The sequence below is a fragment of the Hirundo rustica genome, chromosome 19 (assembly GCF_015227805.2).
Source record: "Hirundo rustica isolate bHirRus1 chromosome 19, bHirRus1.pri.v3, whole genome shotgun sequence".
NCBI classification, from domain to species: domain Eukaryota; kingdom Metazoa; phylum Chordata; class Aves; order Passeriformes; family Hirundinidae; genus Hirundo; species Hirundo rustica.
This window is the reverse complement of record NC_053468.1, coordinates 10,817,405-10,844,416: the sequence shown is the minus strand read 5'-3', so window position 1 is coordinate 10,844,416 and position 27,012 is coordinate 10,817,405. Positions and strand designations below refer to the sequence as shown.

The 27,012-nt window shown below is 46.5% G+C and overlaps 2 protein-coding genes across 2 annotated transcripts; one reads left to right on the top strand and one right to left on the bottom strand.

Moving 5' to 3' along the window:
• Window positions 1-2,759: 2,759 nt before the first annotated feature.
• On the top strand, window positions 2,760-15,238 carry MPO (myeloperoxidase). Its single transcript, XM_058423060.1, has 13 exons — window positions 2,760-2,778; window positions 3,444-3,537; window positions 4,376-4,551; window positions 5,159-5,282; window positions 7,269-7,398; window positions 8,239-8,439; window positions 8,535-8,850; window positions 10,261-10,421; window positions 10,831-11,083; window positions 12,404-12,574; window positions 13,374-13,611; window positions 14,079-14,296; window positions 15,198-15,238. The coding sequence occupies exons 1-13, from the start codon at window positions 2,760-2,762 to the stop codon at window positions 15,236-15,238; spliced, it is 2,142 nt and encodes a 713-aa protein (XP_058279043.1).
• A 2,303-nt stretch (window positions 15,239-17,541) lies between these two features.
• Window positions 17,542-23,145, bottom strand: LOC120761423 (1-acyl-sn-glycerol-3-phosphate acyltransferase alpha-like). Its single transcript, XM_040082648.1, is given in 7 exon segments — window positions 17,542-17,687; window positions 20,019-20,091; window positions 20,586-20,681; window positions 20,921-21,096; window positions 21,511-21,644; window positions 22,876-23,102; window positions 23,104-23,145. Coding segments are annotated over 7 exon segments (894 nt in total).
• Window positions 23,146-27,012: the final 3,867 nt, after the last annotated feature.

The following is a 27,012-nucleotide window of genomic DNA, read 5'->3' as shown; positions in this document are numbered from 1 at the left end:
GTTTCCCACAGCAGTCACAGATGTCTGGATGCTCAAAATAATTTAATCTTGGTGTCACAACAGAATAATGGCTTGAGTTGGTGCCTCTGAGCAGGGATACAAAGGAAGCCCTGGGCTTTTATACCCCCACAGTCCAAGCACAGGAAAGTCTGGAGTCGTCGTCTCCTGCCATGTCTCCAGGTGTCCCTCATCTGGCTGTGCACTGGTCCCTGTTCCTCTCTGCTGGGAAGGGGCTTCAGTCCCACATCAGGTGGTGCCACTGGGACTTCCAGGGTGGCTCCTGGATGGGCAGACAGGGAGTCTTTTCCTTAAGAGCCCCTAATGGCAAAGATACACAGAAAAAGTAGCAAAGCCACCCAGCAGGTACATGGACTTCTGCCTTTGCACATTTTGTGAGGAAAGCCGGATAGATAAGGTGGAACAAGGTGATCAGAGTCCCTCAGGTGCCAGGGCCCACCTTCTGCTTTGGCTTCAAACTTCTGTTTAGGGAAGAAATATTGACTTTGCATTTCCAGTTTTTGAAAACCTAGCCTTCACACATCTTTTTTTACCTTTTTTTCTTTTTCTTCCCTCCACAGATTTAAAATGACATTTTAAATATTTTCCTTTATCATATATGCTTTTCTTTTATTTTGGTTTAATAAGAGCTGTGAAAATATTTGAAGTAGGAAGGATTGTTTCCCTAGTCCTGGGAGGTTTAAGAGGCTGATTGATGGCAAAAAAATTCAGCATTGTCTTTTGTTATCAGCATCTCCAATGTCCAAAAAATTAAATTATTTCTACTACCTTCCCATTGGGACGCTGATGTACAGTTCTTCTCCCTCCTGCATGTCATGGAATCATGGAATGGTTTGTGCTGTAAGAAACTTTAAAGTTCATCCCATTCTACCCCCTGCCATGGGCAGGGACACCTTCCACTGTGCCACATTGCTCTGAGCCCCATCCAGCCTGGCCTTGGACACTTCCAGGCATCCAGGGGCAGCCACAGCTCTGGGCATCCTGTGCCAGGGCCTCCCCACTCTCCCAGGGAAGAATTTCCTCCTAGCCATCTGTCATAATTCACATTGAAATGAATTACATCACTTGGCCCAAGACTTAGTTCCTTTTCAAGTATTGGCACAGCTATAACTTTGGGGTTGTCCATATGATTTTGCTGGAGACAGCTTGACCCTGCTCTGTGCTACTGCCTCATTCCTTGTCCAGTCTGTGTCATCCCCAGTAATCAGCAATTGTTTTATAGGAATTTCCAAATCCTTGAGGGGACACAACTTTGTTTTGCCTGGACACAAATAGTGGCAGGCCCACCACTCTTACATGCTGTATGTGGACCTCAGGATGCTCCACAAATGCTCCACTGGTAAAATAATCCATTTCTAGCTTCCCAGACCTTCAGAGATGTCAACCAACAACAACAACAAAAAGAAGCCAAATTCCACCATGATCTTTTACCATCATAAAGTTAAGCTGATCGCTTTCACTTGCAGGAAAGAAATGTGTGTCTTCATTCTTTTTAAACTGATTTTTCAAGAAGGAAGTCAGAAGGAGTGGAGAAGTGTGCACTTTCTAGCTCATTCCAGGAAAGCAAACCAGCAGATATTTCCTCTTGGCTCAATCTGGTCCCAGTTTTTTGGCCACACCCATCTTAGACCCAGCTAATTTCTGCCCTGGTGCAAGTGTATAAAGAACTGACTTCTCTCCCAGCCCTGCCAGTGCTGCAGAGATGGCAGGTAAGATCAGTGCATTTTCATTCTATAGCTGCATTTGATATTTCTGATGTGGATATTGGTGGATTCCATGGGTGAACCCAAGGAGATGGGAGGCAGAGTGGAGTGTTGGGACCTGGCTTCATTCCTCCTTCTCCCCTGATGTGTATTTAATTTATTGTGAGAAATGAGCAAAGACAGCCTGGTTTATTCCTTGTGCAGAAATATCCTGCAATATATGATTGCAACAAATAAGCAGCTTTCAATCTCCAGGAAGATGGTCCAAGAATTTTAATGGATTGTAAATGTAAGATAACCTCTCCCACTGTGAGAAATCTGTTAGTTCTTCCAAATTTTTGTCCCTATCCTGTTCTAAACAATTAAAAAGTTGACTAAATGACTCAAAATAAATCTAGCTGCAACCTTTGGGCTTAAAATCTCCATTTGGGGAAGGTGATGTGCCACAGTGGGAGACACCGGTGGAGCTCCTACGCATTTCAGCTATTAATGCGAAACAGGGAAAGAGACAAATTTCAAGGAGCAGCAGGAGGACTGGCAGGGGTGGTTGAAAGACTGATGATTGATGTGGCAGCCTGTCTTGTTCAGCACTGAGATGGAAGGGACAAAGAGGGCTGTGTGGGGTCAGGCTCCTTTCCATTAGCTGCTTGTGGACATTGCCAAAGACAGGGCCCCAGGACACTGACCTCTTCCAACTCACCTTCCCAATATTCTCCACCACTGGGGCTGGACTGTACCTGACTGCCTTGGCAGCTACTCAGCCCAGTTTGCTGAGGGTCCCACCCCTCAGAGGTGTCCCTGTGTCCTGCCAACACCTACAGCCACAGCCCCAGCCTGAATCCCACTGACAGATCTGCACAGAGGGCAGCTCAATTTTATTCCTGGATCCTGAAAGAGATATTGGAACCAATCTGTCAATCTGTTCTGAGCCCTCAGTGGAGCCCTGCCCATTGAGGATTTATGTTGCATTTCTCTCTAGGCACAAACCCAAGGATGACTCTCCTGGGATCCATCATCACTCTCTGTGCAGTTGGAACAATGGGCTTCTCGGGGAATGGTAGGTTGCTCTTTGTCCTCTGGCTGCTGCTGTACTGGAAAGGGTGTAAATCAGAACTCAGCCTGAGTTCCCAGTTAGACACAGCTCCAATAAAGAATTGAAATATCCTGTAGATTGATCCATTAAAAATGAAATTGATACCTGAGATATTTGCCTAAGGAAACTCCCTATTTAACCAACAGCCTGTCCATGGAAATCATCCTTTTATGACAGGGAACTTGGGGCAGAGGCTGTAGCTTTGGCTTCTGCTCTGCGCTTTCCCTGGGGAAATGTCTGGAGCCCCAGAAGCAGCTGAGGGAGCTGGAAAGGGGCTCAGCCTGGAGAAGAGGAGGCTCAGGGGGAACCTTGTGTCTCTGCACAACTCCCTGACAGGAGGGGACAGCCGGGGGGGTCGGGCTCTGCTCCCAGGGAACAGGGACAGGAGGAGACGAAATGGCATCAAATTGTGCCAGAGGTTTGATTGGATATTGGGGGAAATTTATTAATGGAAAGGATTGGAAAGTATTGAAACAGACTTCCCAGGGCAGTGGTGGAGTCACCATCCCTGAAAATGTTAAAAAACCCAGCAGCTGGGGACACAGTTTAGTTGAGAACAAAGCTTTTGGTGTATGTTATAATTGAGTATCCTCAATTTCTGCTTTTTCTTCTTTTACTTTTTTGAGCAGAGGTGTCAGAGTTGCTGTCAGATTCATCTCTCCTGAGCATCATTACTGAGGCCAGGCAGTTGGTAGACACCACATATTTACAGTCTCGAAAAAGGTGAGTTCTTCTTGCATGACAGCCCCAAATATTTTAAGGCAGTAAGATTAAATATATATGTGTTTTCTCTGTGTTCCAACGCATGTTTATTATGGGAAGCCTTATTGCCAGGGCTCTCTTTGTCATAGCTGGAGGGATCCTTTTATCCAGTTTGGCTGGATTCTGCTCCCAGGACCACCAACCATTAACTCCAAGTATTGTTTCCTCACCTACACTGCACTACACTACGAGCACCTCTTACTGGTCCATAATGGTTCAGACATGCCGGACACGTGTGAGTCCTCTCCTGGCAGCAGGAGTTCTGCCCCTCTCCGGAAGAACTGGAGTTGTGCAGATGGACACCCTGTCCCAGATAAATGTCAGTGGAAGTCAAACCCCAGGTATCCTCTGTGATTGTCCCAAGAGGCTGGTTCCAAGCAATGGGATGATTGGGGGAGGAGTCTTTCACCATTCATCCTACAGAAGTAACAAGACAGAGCCTTGGGACCAGAAAGAGGTGAAACAGGAACAAGGTTATCCTTCTGTTCACAGAATACACCTTGCAACATAATATATGTAAAATTTTATCCACTCACAGCTCATTGATCTGGATTCCCACATGAGAGAACAAAGTTTATTGTGACAAGGAAGTGTGACTGCAGACTTGAACTAGGGGATTATTGTGCTTTGTTTGCCAAAACCGTCTGAGCTGACATGCTGATGTGCAGACAGCTGGTCCTACTGGGCAGGGCCTGCATGCAACCCTGCAGTGTTGTCACAGCTAATTACACCCAGTCCAGCATGACCAGAGGAGCTCTGATTTCAGAAAAGGTGCTTCATGGAACTCTTCTATGTTCAGCTTAAAGAGAAAACTGGAGGAAAAGATTGTCAACCCGATGGATTTCCTGAAGCACCTAAAGGACCCCATAGGAAGAACCAGATCTGCAGTCCGTGCTGCTGATTACTTGGAAACTACTTTGAAACTTCTCAAAAGGATGCTGCATCTCTCTGGGGAACAGAATTTCAATGTCACAGGTAATGTGATTTAGACCAAAATGTTTTACAAAAGGCTAAGAGCAGGAAATGTGCCACAGCAGGTGGCAGAGAGCAGCTCTGCCATGACCCAAATAACCAGGGATAAAACCCTTCCCCAACAGGGGAATAGATTTGAAGGTTGCTCAGAGACAGACCAGACCCCTGGATGTTTTATTCATCATCTTTGAGAATGCATCTCTCCTATCCTTGTAAAAACAGCCAAACAGTACCTGTGACAAACCTGGGACAAAACCCACTAGCAACTGCAACCACTGAGAACCCTCGATCTTCCACTTCTACTCCTCACATTTGGGTTGTACCACTCTGCAAACTCATTGTTTTGTTCCTAGCTGGGGTAAAACCTTCCTGGTGATGATGCTCTCCACATTCCCCTGGAAAATTGCATCATGCCCACTCAGTTTCCCTAGTCCAGAGGGGAAGGTTGATCCACAAAAGGGATTAGGCACCAAATTAACAATTCCAATCCAGATGTTTTATAACCACAGGTCTAATTCAGCTGGCTCAAATGTTGACCTAGAACACTGAGAAGCTGGAACAACAAAAGAAGAGTGGGATCAGATGTTACTTTATGGGGTCTCTCTTGCAGACCTGTTGAGCAGGAGACAGAAGGAGATGGTTTCCAAGGGCACTGGCTGTGACTACCAGACTCGTTCCGTTAAATGCCCAGAGAGGGACTTTTACCGGACCATTACTGGGGAGTGCAACAACAGGTAGGATTTGCATGTGGACAAGGAGAGTCTCAAGTCTTTATTCTGACCCTGGGGAGATGATTTGTGAAAGTGCCTTTCAAAAGGGCAAGAAGAGTGAAATACTCAGATTAATGAGCCTGTAACAGAGGATTCCTTTCTACCTTTACCTGTCAGGAAAAAGATGCAATTTTTTGAAACTCTCACATTTGTGCCCACTGTTCTTTATGTGCTGCTTTGGGTGAAGGAAAGGACTTCTTGGGGTGGGGGCAGGTAAGAAGTTGAGGAAACTTTGAGGCTATGACTCAGCCTCTAATATTGCTGAAGGTTGCAGGAAATCACCCCTTCACTCTTCCATAGGATAATACTAATTTCCCCAGCTGATTCAGATGATAATATTCAGCTGTTGATGCATCTCTGTGATGAGTAAGGATGGGAATTAAATAATACTTTAATTCTTGGCTCTTCCAGTTTTATCTGAGAAAATTTGTTCTTCAGCCGTTTTTGCACATAATTTCCCTCCAGGTTCAAAGCTGGGATCAAACATTTATTTCCTTTTGTGCTTTATTTATTTATTTATTTATTTAACCAGAAAATGACCAAATTCCTACTCTGACAATGGCAGTCGAGGCTCCTTGTCTTGCTGTGTCAGTGCCAGCTCCCAAATCTGAGTGGGACTTGCATCCAGTGTGCACCTGGCATGAAACAGATGTGCCAGATGTGATGACATAGCACAGCTCCGCATCAGTGTGTGGGGAGCTCACACTCATTGGGGTTTTCCACTCTTTTCCCATAGACTCCAGGGCCTCCAGCCCCACAAGGACAGCATTGTCTGTCTGCCCAGAAAGGGTGTGAAGTCTCTCTCACTGGGGATATTCCAGAACTGTCAGGACACAGTCCTGTGCCATGTGGTCTGAGATGACCCTGCCTGAGCAGAGACATGAGACCTGGTGACCCCAGTGTGGTCTCTTCCAGCCTGACCAGTTGTGGGATTTTGTGTCCATGTTGATTTGAGGCTTGTGGTAGGGTTGTCCTTGGCCTTGTGTTTGGCTGTCGGAGAGATGAGGAGACACTGGGATTGAGAGATCCCAGCGGTGTTAATATTTTCCTAAGGATCTTGCTCTGCTTGAGGTGCACACCATGAGAGTAGTTTGCCTGCAAGGACAGTAATAACAATCAGAACAAGACCCTGGTGGTTCTGAGTCCTTAATATTTGATGGAATTGCTTCAGCTCTGGCACAGTCATTTTCCTAGGACACGCTCTTATTTCACAGCACACTGCTGTAAACACTGGGTACTCATCTCCTTTTCTAGTGCAGAATCACAGAATCATTTAAGCTGGAAAAGACCTCCAAGACCAACATGTCCAACCTTTGGCTCATCCCCACCTTGTCAACCAGACCAGAACCCTGAGTGCCAAATCATATAAACAGACATTGCCTGAGTTTTGTGCCTGCAGGGCCACAGATCATAATCAGAATTGTTGCTCTTCTGAACACAAAATGCTGACTTAAGCAACTTTTTGGAGCAGAGTAAGGCAACACCATAATGGCCACAGGTGCAGGCTGAGAGGGTCTGTGTAAAACCTTTCCCAAGGGGCAGCCTTGGCACAGATCCCCACAGAGGTGGAGAATCTTTATCCTTGGAAGCTTCCAGCCCCTAGCTAGACAAGACATGACCACCCTCACCGTGCTAATGGCCGTGCTGTGAGTCGGATTTTGAGAGAGCAGTGAAGACAGAAGTGGTACAGAGATTTAAATGCCAGATAAAATTAATGTAGGTTTAAATGACAGAAAAAATTATTAGACTGACACAAGGCACCTTTTAAAAAAAAGTTGATTTTTCTCCACAGTAATAACCTTAGTATAATTTGCTTTTTGGTGTTTTCCCAGTCTCATCCCTGTTACCAGGGTGCTCAGACATGGAATAAAGGGCTGTGAAATGTTGGTCTGTACAAGGCTGCTGATGTTTGAAAAAATAACAGAAGTTGTTTTTCTTGTGATGCTGCAGAAATCAGTCCCACCTGGGGTCCTCTAACCGCGCCTTCGCACGCTGGCTTCCAGCCATATATGAAGATGGAGTATCTGTTCCCAGAGGAGCAAATGAAGGCAAGCTCTACAATGGATTCCCACTCCCACTGGTGAGAGCTGTTATCCTAATCCAGCTGTGAGTATGGACACCGCCCTCAATGCAGGAAGGAAGCAGTGGCAGCATCTAGAATGTAAATTGCTTGATCTTTGATCTCAGGCTGCTTTTCCACAACTGATTTATTGGCTCAGGTAAATATTTTTTGTTGGAGACAGACATGAGCAAAAAGGTTGTGGATGCTTCCCTAAGCAGTTTCCAAAGTGTGCGTCCCAAGGATTGCTGCAGTCAGTGCCCAAGGTCACCCGGAGGTTTGTACAAATGATAAGGCTTGGAATTCCTCAGCCATGTTCTTGACTTTCTGGTGTTCAGTTTCAGCTGGAATGGGCTGTCCATGAAGCTGGGTTTGACTGAAGGACTGTGTAGTCTAGTTTTACACCCAATTGGATGGACCTGTGTAATGCCATAATTAACTCTTAGTAATTTATCTAAGATTATCTTGGGCATGAACTACAACTACCTGAAAGGAGCAGGGGGGTTGGCCTCTTCTCCAAGGAAATAAGTGACAGAACAAGAGGAAATAGCTTCAAATTGTACTATAGGAGGTTTAGGATATTAGGAAAAATGTCTTCAGTGACATAGTGGTTAAGCATTGGAGCAGGATCTCCAGGGCAGTAGAGGAGTCAGTCCCTAGAGGTATTCACAAAAAAGGTAGACGTGGCACTTTTCAATATGGTTTAGAGGGAATGAGGATACTCAATCAAAGACTGATGATCTTGAAGGTCTTTTCTGACCTTCATGATTCTGTGATTCCAAGATATCACAGTGGAAGTTCAAGTGAGAGGCAAATCCACCATGGCAGAGACAGTCACATTTTCATTTTGGTTTTCTGCAGGTTCGAAAAGTATCCAATGAACTCGCTCACACAGCCAATGAGAACATCACTGCAGACCAGCAGCTCTCACTGTTCTTCATGCACTGGGGACAATGGGTCAACCATGACATCGACTTGGCCCCTGCCAGTGGGGAAGGAGCCAGCCTGGAGCTCCAGTGCCACACCAGCTGTGCCTTCAAGCCACCCTGCTTCCCCATTAAGGTACCCTGACTCTCACCCATGCCACACTGTTTTACAGCAGCAAAAATAAAACCACAGGACTTTCAGAGGCATCACTTGGCTCATATTTTCTTTAGTTTCCCCCTGACGACCCGCGGATGCTGAGCTCCAACACCTGCATGCCGTTTGTGCAGTCAGCCTCGGTGTGCAACCCCGGGACCTTCCACCGGGAGCAGCTCAACGCCGCCACATCCTTCATCGACGCCAGCACGGTGTACAGCAGTGACCACTCCCTGGCGAGAAGCCTGAGAAATCTCACCAACCAGCTGGGTTTGATGGCTGTGAACCAGGATTTCATGGATGCAGGGCTGGAATTACTGCCCTTTGAGAACACGATGCATAGTGTTTGTGTTCTCACCAACAAGAGCGCCAACATCCCCTGTTTCAAAGCAGGTAAGGTGCAGCTGGGGAGTTGTTTTCAGTGGGTCATAAAGTTAAAAAGGGACAAATATTTCCACATAGGATCCTTGTGGGTCCCTTCCAACAGAGAATATTCTGTAATTCTGTGATATTTGAATGAAGCACTTCAAGACATGACAACGTAAGGTGAAAGACAGGGAATCTTCACCCCAGATAGAAAAGAAAAATAACCAAGCAATAATTGATTAACAAATATTAAAATTATTTTAATTTTCCAGAAGAATTACAGCAAATTGTTCTTACTCTATGAAGTTTTTTCAAAAGCAGGAAAAATTTTCAATAGAATAGCCACCAGTGCTTTAAACTTCTCAGGAGCTTTTTTCTTCTACCTAGAATTCACCATTTATTACTTGAATGCCAATTGTCAGCTTGTCAGCACTGACAGGCTGAGAAAGTTGAGGCTATTCAGCCTGGAGAAGAGGGGGTTGTGTGGAGACCTTACAGCACCTTCCAGGATCTGAAGGGACTACAGGGAAAACGGAGAGGTACTGCATCAGTAACTGTAGTGTGAGAACAAGAGAGAATTGCTTCACACTGAAAGAGAGTAGATTAAATTAGATAAACAGAAGAAATTGCTCCCTGTGAGGGTGGTGAGACCCTGACAAAGTTTGCCCAGAGAAGCTGTGGCTGCCCCAGGATCCTTGGAAGTGTCCAGGGCCAGGCTGAATAGGACTTGGAGCAGCTTGGGGTAGTGGAAGGTTGAAATGGGATGGGCTTTTAAGTCCCTTCCATTCTGTGATTCTATGATTCAGTTTTGAACCCAATCAAGACTAATAATTAAATACTCTTAAGCAGTCGAGTGAGTTGATTAACTAGCCCACCCTATATCTGAAGAAAAGCCTAGAAGTTTTTCTGAAATTTAAACAAACTGAGGACAAACACAGAACTTACTCAGATTTGAAGTGATCCATCATAGGCATAACATAAACAAAACAAAACAAGAAAACCAACCAAACAAAACCACAAATGATTATAAATGTGAAGTTTGCAAAATCAATCATAAAAATACAGAGTGTTCTCATTTCCTCATTCGCTGCCCATGAGTAGGGCTCCTTGCTGAGCGAGGAGATGCGCAGTGCTTCTTCCATCATCTCACAGAGGGTCTTCACTCTGTCCCCTCCAGTCTTCACAGAACCACAGAAGGGTTTGGGTTGGAAGGGAACTTAAAACCATCCTGTTCCACCCCCTGTCATGGGCAGAGACACCTTCCACTACACCAGGTTGCTCCAAGCCCCATCCATCCTGGCCTTGGGCACTTCCAGGGGTGGGGCACCTACAGCATTATTGCCAGGAGCATCACCACTTACTTGTCTGTCCTAAAACAAAAACCTGCTTCTGAAATTGAAAGCAATGTACAAAATTCCTAAAATATTTTCATTTTAGGTGACAAACGGGTGACAGAAAACCTGGGACTCTCTGCAATGCACACTCTCTTTGTCCGAGAGCACAATCGTCTGGCTGTGGGGCTGAGGAAATTAAATCCTCACTGGGATGGGGAAAAGCTTTACCAGGAGAGTCGAAAGATTGTGATTGCCATAAACCAGGTACTGATTATGGTTCACTGTTTATCATCCACACACATAGAAATGGTTTTTCCTCCAGGCAAAAGGAAGAAAATGTTTTGCTGAATCAGTGGAGTCATTTATAGGAGTTGGAAATTGTGAATGAGGATAGTCCATCTCAGCATGGATATCCAGAGCTTTTTTATGCATCATGTTACTAATTTATCAATTATTTATTATATTAATGTATAAATTAATTATTAGATAAAATAATTTCACATTTTAAAATAATTTAGATCCATAATGCCAAACTTATTCATTGCTACAGCTCTTTTTTCTGAAGGTCTTGATGAATTCTGCTGCAGAGTCCACGTTCGTTCTCTGTACTTGACTTTTGATGCCACTTCTGCTGCGGCTGCTGGTAACTTGCTGTGCTCTTGTGCTTTTTCAGATCATAACATACAGAGATTACCTCCCACTCCTGCTGGGTGAGGAGACCAGCAAGTGGATCCCTTTGTACAGTGGTTACAATGAGAAGGTGGATCCAAGAGCCTCAAATGTTTTCTCCCTGGCTTTCCGATTCGGCCACACGTCAGTGCAGCCTTTTGTGTCCCGTTTGAATGAGAGCTTTCAGCCTTTGGGCTCTTCCTCTCATGTCCCTCTGCATTTGACCTTTTGTGCTCCCTGGAGAATTATAATGGAAGGTAAGAACATGAAGCAGTGGTCCTGGTTTGGTCCTGAGGTAGAGATCAGCTGGTCAGGCACATGGAATTACAGAATTCCAGAATCTGTTGGGTTGGAAATGATTTCCAAGACCATCAAGTCCAACCTGTGACCTTCACCTTGTCACCCAGCCCAGAGCACTGCGCACCATGTCCATTTCTTGGATACCTCCCAGCTCAGCAAGACCTGACAGTGAGATGTTCCACATCCATTCAGATGGTGCAGCTGCTCCTGCTGCTCCAGGAGGCAGGAGACTCCCTGTGCAAAATGGCAATCCACTGAAGTCTATGTCAATCAAAGCTCTTATATCCCCCTCTAATCAGGGGACATGGACAGACGGTGATACATGCAGTTTAACTGAGCTAAAGCAGCATCACTCCCTCCTAGAGGTGCTCATCCCTCTTCCTGGCTCTAACTGGAGTTATGGGGTCCTGTTATTACATAGCTGAGATCTTCAAATGAGTCTTTCCGAGGAAGACAAATGTCTCTTCCAAAATGGGTTAATTAATTATGAGAAATATAATTACACATGTACAGCCAATTTTCATGTGTTTTGCTCATACTGTCTCCTTAATTCCTATGAAAAAGACATGGATAGTCAGACATGAATTAATTCTATCACTACATTTAATGTTTTAATAAATGTCTTGCAATTAATAGTGAATTATAAACAAAATCCATTGCAAAACCTAAAACCTTGGCCAGACCTCCAAGCGCCAGGACATAATGGAGCCTTGCGAGCTGAGGAGCAGACTTGGAAAGGGATTGGTGGACAGCAAATGGATTTAGAGGTGTGGAAGGAAAAGCTGAGGGATGAGGAGGGATAAGGAATTTAGCAAGGCTGTGTGAGGCTTTATTTACTGGCACCTGCAGACGTACAGATTCATACAGGTGCCACTGTTCGGGTGGAGAGGCCCTGGCACAGGGTGCCCAGAGAAGGCGTGGCTGCCCCAGCCCTGGAAGTGTCCAGGGCCAGACTGGATGGGGCTTGGAGCCACCTGGGATAGTGGAAGGTATCCGTGCCTGTGGCAGGGGGTGGAATGAGATGGACTTCAAGGTCCTTTCCAACCCAAACCATTCTATGATTCTCTGATTCTCTGATTCTCTGATTCTCTGATTCTCTGATTCTCTGATTCTATGATTCCATGATTCTATGATTCCATATACACATGGTGAGATGAAAATACAGAGATGAAAACCCCCACCCAGCCCATAGTTGACTGTTTCAGCTGCATAAAAGGGAACATCAAAGCTGCACCTTGGCACAAAAAAAATCTTTCCTTGATTTGCAATGGCTGCAGGAGGCATCGACCCCCTGATCCGGGGCATGGTTGTGGATCATGCAAAACTCATGAAACAGAACCAGCTGCTTGTTGAGGAGCTCCAAAACCACCTCTTTGAACAGACAGAAGTGATGGGTCTGGATCTAGGAGCCATGAACATGCAGCGGGGAAGAGACCATGGCCTTCCAGGTAAGGTGACAAAAATCCACATCTCCTGTGAATAGGACTTTTTTTTTCTTCTGCTGCCTATTCCATGAATGAACTAAGCTTTTTTTATACTAATGGGAAGATCCAGTACCTTGATTTGAGGGTGGAGGATGAACAGAGAACCAAGCTCAGGGAATAAAACATTTCTGTATTATAAAAATCTTTTTGTGAGACATTTACAACAAGGACAAAACACTTAGAAATCAAAATTGATATTTGGGATAATGTAAGAAAGCAAGTGAGAGACAGTGGTGCATTGCAAAGAGAGAACATGTACGGTACAGAAGGTACAGACACAAGTGACCAAATTCAGCTTTCACATGGGCTTGGACAGGTCCCCTGGGCTTTATTCTTTGCCTGTCAATCTTGTCGTGTGTCCCAAACAAGCCAGAGTTCTGAGCAGAAGTGACTTGCACCCACAGGTGGGACTGCCCCAGGTGATAGAGAAGAACAGGTTAAACACAATCAAATTTCCTCTTTTCTAAGAATTTGATCCTAGAAATTTTGCCTCCCAAAGCAGCAAGGACTGATGCATTCACTCTCAGCAGGAGAAAGATATAACCAACAGGGTGAGATGTAGTCACAAAGACAACCCAAACTGTTAGTTTAGTGTACATATGAGAAGGACTTTTGAAAATCTGACATCTCTTGGGACTGCCTGGACAACAGTGCCTTCCAGATCCTTTGCCATGAGAAGAAGGAGGCAGTGTTCATGGGCCAAGAAAGGTGCTGTGGAGATGTGGTGGTGGGTCCTGGTCATCTGCTGCTCCTGCTCTTGCAGGTTACAATGCCTGGAGGGGCTTCTGTGGGCTCTCCCAACCCCAGACTATAGAAGAATTATCTGAGGTGCTGGGCAATCCCAAACTGGCCAAGAAGTTCATGAATGTGTATGGGACACCGCACAATATCGACCTCTGGATTGGGGCAGTTGCAGAGCCTCTGGTTCCCCAGGGCAGAGTTGGGCCCCTCCTGTCCTGCATAATTGGCACCCAGTTCAGGAACCTGCGTGATGGGGACAGGTGAGAGATACATTCCCTGTGGCATTTTTTGAGGGAAATGCTGACATTTCCTGTGACACATTAATCCAACCCACCTAGAGCACTCCAGTGAGAGCTCCTCGCAAGGCTCACCCCTTGATTTTAGCCCAGTTGCCAAAAGACTGCTTTTTTGCAGCCTGTTTCTCTAGATTCACGTGGCTGAGGAGCACCTGCTCCAGACCATGAAGGATCTGATGTGCCCTCTGCCTGAGGTGACTTTTGCTCTCAGGGCATAAATCACTGCATCCCAGCAGCCTGCTGATGCTGTGTGGAAGAGGCAGGCTCTCTGCACTGGCAGAATCCAGATCTGGCCACACTGGAGACATCTCTTTCTAAAGGGGTGTGCCTGGAGAAGGTGGATCTAAGGACCGTTCAGACTCACCTCAGTCAGGTTCCTATCTCAGCAAGTAACCAGAGATTATAAACTGCTTCTGAAAATTTCATTGCAGATTCTGGTGGGAAAACCCAGGAGTTTTCACTCCACAACAGTTGCAAGCATTGAGAAAAATCTCAGTGTCGAGGGTGATCTGTGACAATACTCATATCAAAAAGATACCCAGGGATGTGTTCATGATCAACACTTATCCTGAGGACTTCACTGATTGCCAAGAGATTGACGTGCTTGACCTCTCACCCTGGAAAGATGAGCCTGAGAGTGCCACAAAAGGTAACACTGGTCTGAAATCTATCAAAAATAATAAATGTGCTATGACGTCTCTTCCATGCCTAAAAAAATGAAAGAATTAAGTTTTCCACAATGACTCTGCCCCCCAAAAAAGATAACTGTTCATTTAGCTGCATTCAGACACCACTGGAGGCAGAGGTGTTGTTAACTGGGTTTCCAGGCAATCCATCATTTTCATCATCCTTTATTTCCTGCCTCTTCCTTTCAAGCAGATGGGAAATACATCAAAATCCAGCCCGTTCTGGACCTTGGGAATGTGTCCTCTAAAGACCTTATTCCAGAACAACCATAGTCCTTCCTGCCAGGAAAGTTTTTGATTAAAAATCAACTAGAATTAGCCAACCTGCTCCAAGGTCTTACTCTGCTGCTCCAAGTTCCTGCTCTCCCCTCATCTTCCCCAAAGCTTTAAATCAGTTTAAGGTATATCTGGAGTAGTTTTGACACACCAGTTGTTGAAGACACACGATCAAAGGTTATGATGAGCCACATGATGAGCTAAATTACGGTGGCTTCACCCCATTCTTTAGGACCCGAGCCCAGCTTACCTTTAAACAACAGCTTTTTAAATTTCTTTTTTTATTGTATTCTTATGGTCGCTAAAATGTGTTGAGCTGCTTCCTGTTGCTCCTTTCTTGCCAGGCTTGGGGGATATCAAAGTGTTTATGTAACCCAGAGAGAGTAAAATTCCAGGGCTAAAAGCAGCTGCTAGAAGTTTAACCTTTTGAAATGGCAAGAAATTTCCCCCAAACCACTCATTCTAAGGCTGGAAGTAGCATGGTGTCTCAGAGGTGCAAGGATACAGGGATGATAAAAAGGTGGACAAAATTGGTGTGTCCAGGAATGACTTTCTGCCTCTCAGCTGCTTTTTCTGTTTTATTGACAGTTTCTAATCCTGCTCATCAGACCAGTGTTGGAAACTCCTAATGGTGGGAAACTCCTGCCTGGACATCAGGCTCCACTGGCTGCTGTTGACTGAACATCAGCACAAGTTTTCCCAGAGGAGACCTCACGACTATGTCATCTGTTTTATTTCCTGTAATGTGTTTTTTTTTTAGCATAATTTCTTTCTAAAAACTCCCAGTAATGTAAGTCTTCGGATGAAAGGGCAATGATATTTTATTGTCTTTATTTTCTGGGGTTTTCTGACTCTCTAAAAGTGTAATTATAACAAGTTCTTTTAACTTCTCATCCTGAATGGGTGTAAAGCCTGCAGACTGGAATGCTTGCATTGCAAAATCAAATTTCTTATCCTTTGTACCTGCTCAAAAATTACCACATTCATGTAATCTTCACCAAAAATTACCCAGTCCCCTGGTTTTGCACAAGAGAAGAAGCTCTTTAGGCTGCTCCGAATCAGCAGTGAGATTTCAGCCTTTGAAGACACTGAAGCGTGGCAGCTGCATCTTGAAACCTTGAAACAAATTTTATTTAAATCCTACAGTGAATCTGTGTGGTTTGGGTGTCCTGGGACGTAATAAAACACATCCTGGTGCACTCACCTACAGTTGTCATCATGACAGCCTGGGGGCAGAGAGGTTGGAAATCTTTCCATCAAAAATGGCCTTGGAGAGCTGGTTGACAGTGGCTGAACAAGAGCCCAACTGTGCCCAGGTGGGCAAGAGTCCAATGGCATCTGGGCTGTGCCAGACACAGTGTGACCAGCAGGACCAGGGCAGTGACACCTCAAATCCTGTGTTCAGGGCCTCTCACTGCAAGAAAGTGAAAAGCTGGAGCGTGTCCAGAGAAGGGAATGGAGCTGGGGAAGGGTCTGAAACACCAGGAGCAGCTGAGGGAGCTGGAAAGGGGCTCAGCCTGGAGAAAAGGAGGCTCAGGGGGAACCTTGTGTCTCTGCACAACTCCCTGACAGGAGGGGACAGCCGGGGGGGTCGGGCTCTGCTCCCAGGGAACAGGGACAGGAGGAGAGGGAACGGCCTCAGCCTGGGCCAGGGGAGGCTCAGGTTGGACATCAGCAGGAATTTCCCCATGGAAAGGGTGGTCAGCACTGGAAGGGGCTGCCCAGGGACGTTTGGAGTCCCCAACCCTGGAGGTGTCCAAGGAAGAGCTGGATGTGGCAGTCAGTGCTCTGGGCTGGTTGAGAAGGTGGGGATTGGGCACAGGTTGGACTCTATGATCTTAGAGGGCTTTTCTAACCTAAATGATTCTGTGAATATGTGTTTGATTCTGTGTAAGTCAGACCTGTGTCCAAAATATTCTTTGGCTCTGGTTCATAGCTAAACATATCAGCAGAAAAAAGCAAATCACATCATGGTTGCTGGGCATCCTCTGACAGAGAAGGCAAAAGGTTGGACTCAGAAATCAGGAGCTGCAGCTCCAAGAGTGTGTTTGAGCTGACAGATATATAGACTGTGCTAAAAATCATGAGGTTATCATAAAATCGTCACAGAATTTCAGAATCAATAAGGCTGGAAAAGCACTCCAAGAGTCCATTCACCCAGCACAGCCAGGTCCAACACTAAACCATGCCCCTAAGCACCAGATATACACATCTTTTGAACACTTCCAGGGATGGAGATTCCATTTGGGCATGGCAAGGATATTAGGCAGCTTACTCCTGCCATATGCTTCTGGTTTCTGAGTCCCCAGACATGTCCCTCTCACCCATCCCTGAAAGCAAAATCTTCCTCAGCTTAAAAGGAGGCTAAATATGCCAAAGATACCACCAAGCCCAGTAAACACATGTAAGGTCTTTAATTCCCCTCCCCAAAGCTGCCATGGTTTCTGTGTGTCATGGCAGAGGTAACTCCCAAATCCTCCCCATGGAAGAGAAAGAAAACAACACCTTCTCCTGAGTGTGTTCCAGGGGAATGTGGTAAAACCTCAAACCCCAAGGCAGCCACTTCCCAGGCAGCATGGTCACAGGCTTGGGGCCAATGCCTCCACCTTGTTGGAGCTGAACAGGGAAAGGTGGTTATAAGCAGGCAGTGATGATCACTGGAAGAACCCAGCTTTGCCTGGGACATTCTCAGCAATGATTCCACAGAAATGTCCAGCAGTCCATTGTGTGTCTGTCCCCCTGGGTGCCACAGTTCTCTGGGAGGTGCACAGCAACATTCCCTTGGGAAGCTTCTCTCCTTGGTGGATGTTTTGCCTTTCTCTGGTATATCAGTGTTGCAATCCACTGCTTTCTCTGCTGCCAGACCTTCCTGTGGTTGCCATGGCCTCCCCTCAGCTGTAGCATACACAGCTGGAGCTGGAAGATGGGATCGCTAATGGGAAGCTCCATTCGTCATTCCCGATATCCCTTGGTAGGAGGAGAGCATGGAGTCACGGACCTGTTCTGTCAGCTTGGGAACATCATCTGGGCCCAGGCCCACCGTCTCCACTTCTGGCAGGATCTGGATGATCATATTTCCTGGAAGAAGGTGAGGCGGGGGGTAAAGCAATACATGAGTGGTACAGAAGAGCTGGAGGTGGTACAGCAGGAAACAAGGAAATGCCCTCATTCCCACACCAGTGGTGTGGGAGCCTAGCCACATCCCAAATACACACAGCAAAAACCCAGCCTGGGCTCTTGCCATCCACAGAGAGCACAAGAATCATAAATATGGAAACAGGTGAATCTCTCCTCCAACACAATCCAGTGTTTCATATAGGATGAGTTATCACAGTGGAAAGATCTCAGGGTCTGTCTAGATCATGGGCAAAGAGAAGATGTTTTATACAACACCTCCAAACTGGCTGTTCTCTGCCAATGTATACCAAATTTAGTATGGTCCCTCCTTCCAGAAACACACTTTGGGATGAGAGAAATTGTGGCTAGGATTCCCTGGTATGTCAAATTTCTCTGGCGAAGCATCTAAGCAATGGACTGGTGTAAACTGGAAGAACATTCTGGGGAGCTGCCATCACAATCTTCTGTTCTGGCACCAAGAGTCCCTTGTTTTGGCCCAGTGGAGACAAGATGGTGCCTGCACAGACAGAAACCTGGGGATCTGGGGAGAGTCTGTGATGTGTTGTAATGTTCTTGCATGACTTTACACGTGTGCCTGGAATGAGATCCTGCAGTGCTGGCAGCTGAGCTGTGGTAAGGAGGCAAAACAAGCACAGAGAAGAACTTCACTGAAGAAAAGGGTTTGTCATGTTGGATGGGGCTTGGAGCAATCTAGTCTAGTGGAAGGTGCCCTTGCCTATGGTCAGGGGTGGAATGAAATGAGCTTCAAGTCCCTTCTAACCCTTCCAAACCTTTCTGTGATTCTATGATTCTGTGTTACTTGCCTTGCACGTTTACACCCAAAGCCAGGCCGGTACCTCACTTCACTTGCTCCTACTGAAAGAGCAGAGTGATGACAAGGCTGTGCTGAAAATTCAGGTGTCTTGGGAACAGACTTCCAGCAAGCACCAGGTGTGTTCCATGGATGACAATGTCCAACACCAGGCACAATGTCCAACACCAGGCACAGAGCTGGGCTTTCAAGAGGCTTCTGAGCACACCCAGAGCCACTGCAGACACACAGAGCTGTCATGACCCACGGACCTGCTCAGTGTGCAGGAATCTCGGTCACCATCTTCAGAATCAGCTCTGGCAAAACTTCCAGGTGGGAAAGTACAAGAAGAGGTAACTAAGGTTATTTTTTCAGCAGGCAGGCAGGTGCTGCCTGTTTAACAGCCATTTGGAAAAGGGCTCAGAGATCAGCTGAGCATGGAATTAGCTAAATATGAATTCTCAGGGTGACTGAAGTTGTATATAGGCAAATGTACATGTAACTGCAAAAAGTCTTTCCTAAAAAGCTCAGGGAATTCTTGGAATCTCCATCCTTGGAGTTAATGCAACCTTTTCTGGACTGGTCACAAAGCTAACTCATATGTCTTTAGAATTGGCCTTGCTTAAAGCAAAGTGTTCAGCTGCTTCAAAAATCCCTCCCCGGGAGGTTATTCTCTGATTTCCCAGATCAGAAATGTGAAGGGAAGGGAACAGGCTGGAAAAACCCCTGCCCATGGTCCTATTGACCTCAGGTGAGGGAGCACTTCCAGATCCAAAAGACTTTTGTGTGTGAACAGGGAGAGGATAAACCCAGCAGGTGAAAGATGACTGGAGACAGGCAATACCGTATTTATCATTTGCACCACTCTGTCTTTCCCGGTGTCTGCCTGCAAAGGAATGTCTACACCCAGGCACAACAATGGAAGGAATGAGAATTTCAGATGCAAATTCTCTCCTCAGGGAACACCAGGGCTAGCCTGGGAAAGAGTGGGAAGTGGCAGAAGTCCATTTTAAGGTGGGCAGCAGCTAAGGGAGCAAAGGAACAGGGTGGATTACTTTTCTCTGTTGGAATTTGTACCATTTTTTTCTGCATTTTCCTTCTGAAGCCCAAGACTTGTGTTATTTTTCCCCTAAAATTTATTAGTGGCCAGTAGAAATTTTTGTTGCCTTAAATGTTTCCTAGCTCTCCATGCACCTGCAAATCCAAGGGCAGTGTGGGGAGGGGTTAGGGGCAGGACCTGCCCTAGGACTCTGCTGCTCCTCCAGGTTCTCTTGGACAGGTATTGGACAAGCAGTGAGAAATCCAAGGGGACAGGAAAAAGTGATGCCTGAAATGTCCCATTTCTTCCCAAGAAGACAGAGACTGCTCTTTTCTGGGTGCCATCTTTGTATTACATGTGGTCCTCTGCCCACCCTGGTCATGGCTCCAAGGACTGAGCTTGCACCACCACCCAGACCATTCTTTCCCCAGGTCATTCTCACCTGGTGTAAACTTCTTCTCCTTCTGGTTGTAGAAGCTGTTGTAGGAAGAGAACACTACAGGAATAATGGGCACCTGGAGGGGAGGCAGTCTACAGTGAATATACACATCTCTTTATTCTTCCTCCAAAGTTCAACTCATGTTTTCAGCTGAATTCTGCACCTTGTTGATAATTAACTCCATCAGTGTCACAGCAGCCACTTGGAGGATTATTTGAATATTTAGATCATTTAACTGCAACACCCCATGTCCTTGCTATTGTGTTTTGTATTTTCATCTCTCTATTTAGGCCAACAACTGTGGATTGTCAAATTACTATCTACAGGGGCCAGCTCAACAGAAACTTCCCTATGCAGGACCAGGGCTCTTGCCTAGGGTCCCCACTTTTATCCCAAGCTGTAACAAAGGTTTTCCACTTGTCACAAAAACAGACGCTTCCTGTGCCACCTGAAAACCCCTGAGGGCTCCTGGATATGTATTCAATCCATAGGGAAGCCAGGGACCAGGACCCTGGTTTGCTTTGTGGACCACAAATTGCACTCCAGGGGGAGAAGAAAGGTGGGTCTCACCTGGGCTTTCACAGCCAGCTGGAAGGCCCCACCTTTGAAGGGCAACATGGAGCCACCATGGTTGCGAGTTCCTTCAGGGAAGATCAAGACACGCAGCTGCAGGAGGGAGAAGACATTAGGACAGAAGGACCTCCAGGTACAATTCTAAGCCATTGCAGAAGGATGGTGCCCTGGGGCTCATCTCTGTACCCCTGACCTCCATTCACAGGCACAGAACACACTCTCTGTTCTCACTCTCTTCTGCTTAGTGCCCAGCCCAGAGACAAAGATCTCTTTCCACCCACATCCAGATTCCTGTTTTCCAGCAGCTCCTCATTGGACTCCTCCCCACTCACGTTGTCCTTGTGCAGGGAGTGTGCCACCTCTGTCAGGGTGGCAATGGACTTTTCACTCCTCTTGCGGTCAATGAAGATGACCCCTGCGAGCCAGCAGGCCAGGCCGAATGTGCCCATGTACAGGATCTCCTTCTTTGCAATGGGCACACAGCGCTTTGGCAATATCTCCATCATCACTGCAAGGGGACAGCAAGGACAGAACAAGTTGGCATCTGCACTCAGGGTCCCACTAGATTATGGGCAGCAGCCCTCTGGTCTAGGAGATGCCATGCCTGAAGCTTCATAGAATCCCTGGGGAATTTTGGGGGTCTCCAGGCCATCAACTCAGGACTGGCATTGAAGAAGAGCAGCTATGAGGGGGCTGTGATCAGCTGAGAGCCTTATCCTATTCCCCCATTCATCCAGAGGGTGAAGCTGATGTAGCTTGAAAATTCCTCTGATACCCTGGAGATCAGCCCTGGCTTGGGGCTGGCTGGGGAAGGGCTCTGTAGCAGCAACTCTTGCCCTTCTGCCTGTGGCACCTGGGATTCCATCCAACCCATCCCTACAAACACCTGGGGCCAGGAGCAGGAGGCAGGATCACCACATACCCAGGATGTCAAGGGAGGTCTGGTGATTCAACACCAGGACAAAAGGTTTCTTAGTCCTGAGGTTCTCCTTGCCCTTCACCACTATGTGAATGCCAAAGATGTGTTTGAGTGGCCGGGTCAATGTGCGCAAAAACCTGGAAAAGAGGAGTGGAAATTAGCCAAAGAGATGCTGAAATTTGGGACCAAAGTCTGCATCCAAACCAGCCCACCTCACACACTGCTTCTGCCATTTTCCCATAGACAGCTTTAACCATGACTTGGAGAAGAACAATTAGTGCCCCTCTGCAGTTAATTATTTAACTACAGAAGACAAATACACCTTGCAGGTTTCTGTCAAGCTATACACGACCAATGACCCAGAGACTACAGCTCCAAAAGTTCCACGATCAAATATTAGAAAATATCCAGATTCACAGCACACCTTTGTACTCTGCTTTTCTCCCCACCTACTGGGTTGGGAAGGAATATAGGCTGCAGTAAACCTGTGCATAACCCTGCTGGCTGTGGAAAGAGAGAGGTTTGCCTCTGGGTGACATTAGGCTGCAATGCTGGGAGCCCTATTTGAAGAGATATTGGTAAAAAAATCTAAAAACAAACAAACAAACAAACAAACCTAAAAACCAAAAAAAAACACCCACTAAAAAAAAAAAAAAAAAAAAAAAAAAAAAAAAAAAAAAAAGTGGTGTCGTGCAGCAGAGTCATCTTCTCATTCCCACTCAGCCCAGGTTCTTAAATGCCACCACCACTGATCACTCCTGAACACCCCACGCAGCCTCCAAGTGAGTCCACAGCCTGGAGAGTCTGAATGGAATCTGGAGAGACAGGTTGGACAGCAATGGGATAGGCTGGGGGGCTGCCAGACCTGGGACACCAGGCTGTCACTGAGCTGATGGGAACACCAGTGCCCATGCAGGGGCCAGCACTGCACCTGGGTGATGTCTCAGGCGTGCACCGGCTCAGAGTAGAGAATGGGAAGAGCCCCTGCAGTGGCTTTCTCAACACAATTTAGTAACAGAGTGCTCAGCCATGGGGAGGAGGAAAATACATCTCCAAAGACCAGATGAAAGAGCTCTAGTAAAAATAGCGATATGCATTACATCCAAGTTGTTGGCATTACCTGCTTTGGCAAATCTACGTCACTTTTTAATTCCTTTCTTTCCATAATTTGTTATTCTTTTTATCAACCCCAAACCAGTATTAAAACTCACACCCCTTCTCTGAATTACAGAGTCTGTCATCTCCCCCCACCAATATACAATTGATTCCTCCCCACCACACCACAACCCCAGGACCCTCCAAATCAAAGCACTGGATAGAGTGGACTCTATCAATGCTCAGGGCAGAAAGGAGCCACAGACAACTTACATCATGTTGTCCACGTTACGTCCACGAGGAATACTGAGGATGGCAACCCCAATGCTTATGGTGAAGAGCCACAACTTATAGAAAGTCATCTTGCAGAAGAATCTGAATGCAGGTTTCACCTGGTAGAGGACTAGAAAGGCAATGAGCAGACAGGTAAAGGGGTAGTGGAGGAAGAAAAGCTCCATCCTTCCAGCCCGGAGCGTGTTGTGCAGAGCAGTGAACAAGTCATGAGCAGCTGGTGATGTAGAGCAAAGGTGATACTCCCTCCATCAGCTATGTGTGGGTGGTGCAAAGCTGGAACAAGGTTTGGGAATGAGGCTTCAGCCAGGCTGTGCTCTCTGCTGGGAGCTGCACTCACCGTGGGAAGCTGGTTTAGCAACAGCACTGCGAGAAGCCGGTTTAGCAACGGCACTAAAGGAGGGTTGGGTGGCAACAGGGCAAACACAGCAGCAGAGCTGTCTGTGTGCAGGGGCTGTGGGGCTGGCAGTGCTTGGAGAGCTCCTTGAGGGGGCTCTGGGAATAGGAACCCTGAGGAATTTTAAGAAAATCTTTCGCGGGGAGGAGCAGGATGTATTGGACAGCACAAACCCTGCCCAGAGGAGGTGGCTGCCTCATCTCTCGAAGTGTCCAAGACCAGGGTGGGGCTTGGAGCAACCTGGGATAGTGGAAGGTGTCCTGGATCATGACAGGGGTGGAACTGGATGATATTCAAGTCTACTCCAGCCTAAACCATTCCATGATTCCATGATTCTATGACCCCAGGCTGTCTCACTTTGTGCAAATATTGATCTTCATGAAGCGAGCTGGCTGCAAGATGTCCAGGAAATCAGAAATCAGTATTTTGGAGGGGAGAAAGACAAGAACAGTGATCTGAGCAGCCAGACCCTGTCCTACACATCCAGACACTGGAGAGACCAAGCTGAGCAGCTGGACATTCTGCATGCACAGTGGGGAAAGTGGCAAAAGTGTCACAAGTCTAGACAAAAAGATAAAGCAAGAGCAGTGACTCCTGATGTTTTCCTGGCCAGAGGCAGGCACATGTTCAGGCAGCATCTGCATAAGCAAGAGGTAAATCAGGAAAATGCAGGTATAATCTGGGACTGCTCCAACTGCGTTTTATCTCCTAAAACAACTGCTTGAAAAGGAACTTTGTAATAGCCAGAATGACTGGGCTGAAAAATTAGTGTTTCATGATTCATCATCTGCACACCAGGCCTTGCTCTAGCTGCTGGCACTTCAAAGGAGCAATGACTCTCAATTCAAGCCAGGTCTGAGAGCTGCAGATTCTCAAAAGGGAATAGCCCAAGGACCTATAAAACCACCATGTCCATAAACAACAAAGTCAAATCCTTGAGGACAGTAAAATGGGCAAGACTCAGTGATATTTCCTGAAGAAACTGAGGAAAAGACATACTAATAGAGAAAGTGTTCCCTGCTGCTCTGGCTTAGCCAGGGACTCCTCTGATTTTCATTGGAAAACTGGAGAGAGGTGACTGCAGCCTAACTTCTCAGCTCTCCCAAGGCTTCCCTGCAATCACAGGAGAGGCAGTCAAGGCAAAGACCTTCTCCAAAGCCTCTGAACTGTCTCTGCACCAGCACATGGACATTACAAGAGCTCCATGTGTGCACACTGGGACCCTCTGAACTGGTGCTTGCAGAGACTAGGTCCCTGTGGGAGCCAGTGCTTACAGAAAAGCCATGGCTTCTTTCTGCTTTGCTAAGGTTTGATCCAGCAAACAGTTCCCTGTCAGCCTTTCCTGTATCTCATCTGTACAAAATTATGGCCTTTTGCACCTGGGGGAAGGTTGATTTGATGCACAGCTGGTTCATCCTGGCCTACCAGAGAGAGGTTCCTAAAATGTAATGCCAAGAAAAGGAGTGGAATAGCTGTCCTGCAAGGATGGCTGTGGTTTCCAAACCAGGGTGCTGTTGTCAGGTTCCTGCTGTAGAAGAAACCTTTGACACAACTCTGAATATAGAAACCCACCCAGAGTGTCAGGGACAAGGAAGTCTGCAAGTTCACAACACTTCACAAACCACTTGGAAAGGTTTATTTTAAGTCACTGTCAGCAATTTTCAAAGACTTCACAGAAATATTTCGGTTGGAAAAGACCTCCAAGATCATCAAATCCAACCTGTGACTGATCCCACGCCTTGTCCCCAGCCCAGAGCACTGAGTGCCATGTCCAGTCCTTCCTTGAACATCTTCAGGGATGAGGACTCCACCACCACCCTGGGCAGCCCCTTTCAGTGTCTGACAACCCTGTTCAAGAAGAAATTCCTCCTGATGTCCAGCCTGAAACTCCCCTGGTACTTATTGAAGCCATTCCCTCTCCTCCTGTCCCTATTCCCTGGGAGTCGAGCCCAAATCCCCCCTGGCTGCACCCTCCTGTCAGGGAGTTGTGTAGAGTAAGGAAGTCTTTAATTCCAACAGTGGCAAATGTCTCTGATGAGCGTGGAGAAAGCCAAGGATGTTCCCAATTCACCACGGACTGACAAGCAGCTCAGATCTAACACAACATTCAGGCTCCAAACCCACAGACACTAAAATCCACAGCAATAATTTTCTCCTGTTGCAAGGATCCTCAGAACCTGGATCCATCCTGCTCCCATTCCAGAAGCAGTCGACTCTTGCCTAACCTGAAAGATGTTTTCAGAAACTGCAGCTCTAATGAAGATCCCAGCCTCCAGACCAAGTGTGTCCACACCCATGCTGACTCCTTTCTGCCCCTGGGTTTTTGCACCCTTTCCAGAACCTGGCTCAATGTAAGTGAATCTGAGACAGGGAGAGGAGGGACTTGCTCACACTGTGAGCTTTTGTTAGATAGTTTTAATGACTCTCCCACTCCCCAAATCTGCTCAGCCATACAGGCTAGAAGAAAGAGGGGAGCCAGAGAAAGTGATCCAATGTGGTGGGAAAAGGCCAAGAAAATTGTCTTGTTCACCATATAAAGGCTCAGAAGAGGACAGACTGCTGTCAGCATAGCAATGTGTGAGAGAGAGGAGTTGGTGAAGCTGAAGATCACAAGTGACTTCCAAATGCAAAGCAATGATTCCAGCACAAAATATGAGGACTGGATTTTGAAATGGGAGAGATTCCCACTGAAAATTGCTGGCATAAATATCTACTCTGAAACAGATTGGAACAAGCGGAGGGGCAGACACCAATCTCTTCTCTCTGGTGACCAGGGACAGGACCTGAGGGAACAGCTGGAGCTGTGTTGGAGGGTTTAGATGGATATCAAGAAAGGTTCTTCCCCCAGAGAGTGCTGGGCATTGAACAGACTCTCCAGGGAATGGGCACAGCCCCGAGGCTGCCAGAGCTCCAGGGTCATTTGGGCAAGCTCTCAGGCACAGGGTGGGATTGTTGGGGTGTCTATGCTGGGACAGGAGCTGGACTTTCCAACTCAGGATATTCCATGTTTCTATGATAAGTTATCAAAGCGCAGTGTTGGGTCTGGCCGAGGACAGCACCAGTCACCAACCTCCAAAGCATGAACAGGTCAAAAGGGAATTAATCACTTACTCCTCACTTAGAGGCATTAACATTGACAATAACACCTTCAGAGGGATTCCAGGGTAAATATATTAGAGAAAGGTCATCAAGACTGAGGAAACTGTTTATGATGCTCTGGTTGCAGCTCCATGATGAATCTATGTAGTGGTTTCACATTCACCAAATTCTAGTTGCCAGATTTAGTGTAGTGGTCCTAGTGTTTATTCTCTTTTTGTGAGAGAAAGATTAGGAGAAAAGCAAATCAGGCTCAAGCTTAAAAATAAACAAATAGTTTTATTAACATACAAACATGTAAAAGAATGCAAAAAAGAAAGTTGGGGAAAAAAACTAAAACAAAACAGAATGAAACTCCAAAAACACTCCTCCCTGCAAACCGTTAACTTTCCTACAAAACAATGTAAAGAGACAAAATCTGTGATTTTCAGTCAGTTTCACCATCTGACAATAGTCTTTCATCAATTCTTTAGGAGAAGAGTCTCTCTTAGAGTCAGGATCCCACTGAAAACTTAGAACAGTTCTCCTGTGGGTTTTAACTGTCACGAAACCAACCACCTGGAGAAACCTGCCTTTGAGACCCCTCCCAGGAGCAGGTTCCCGGGCTGCTTATGGGTCATGGGTCT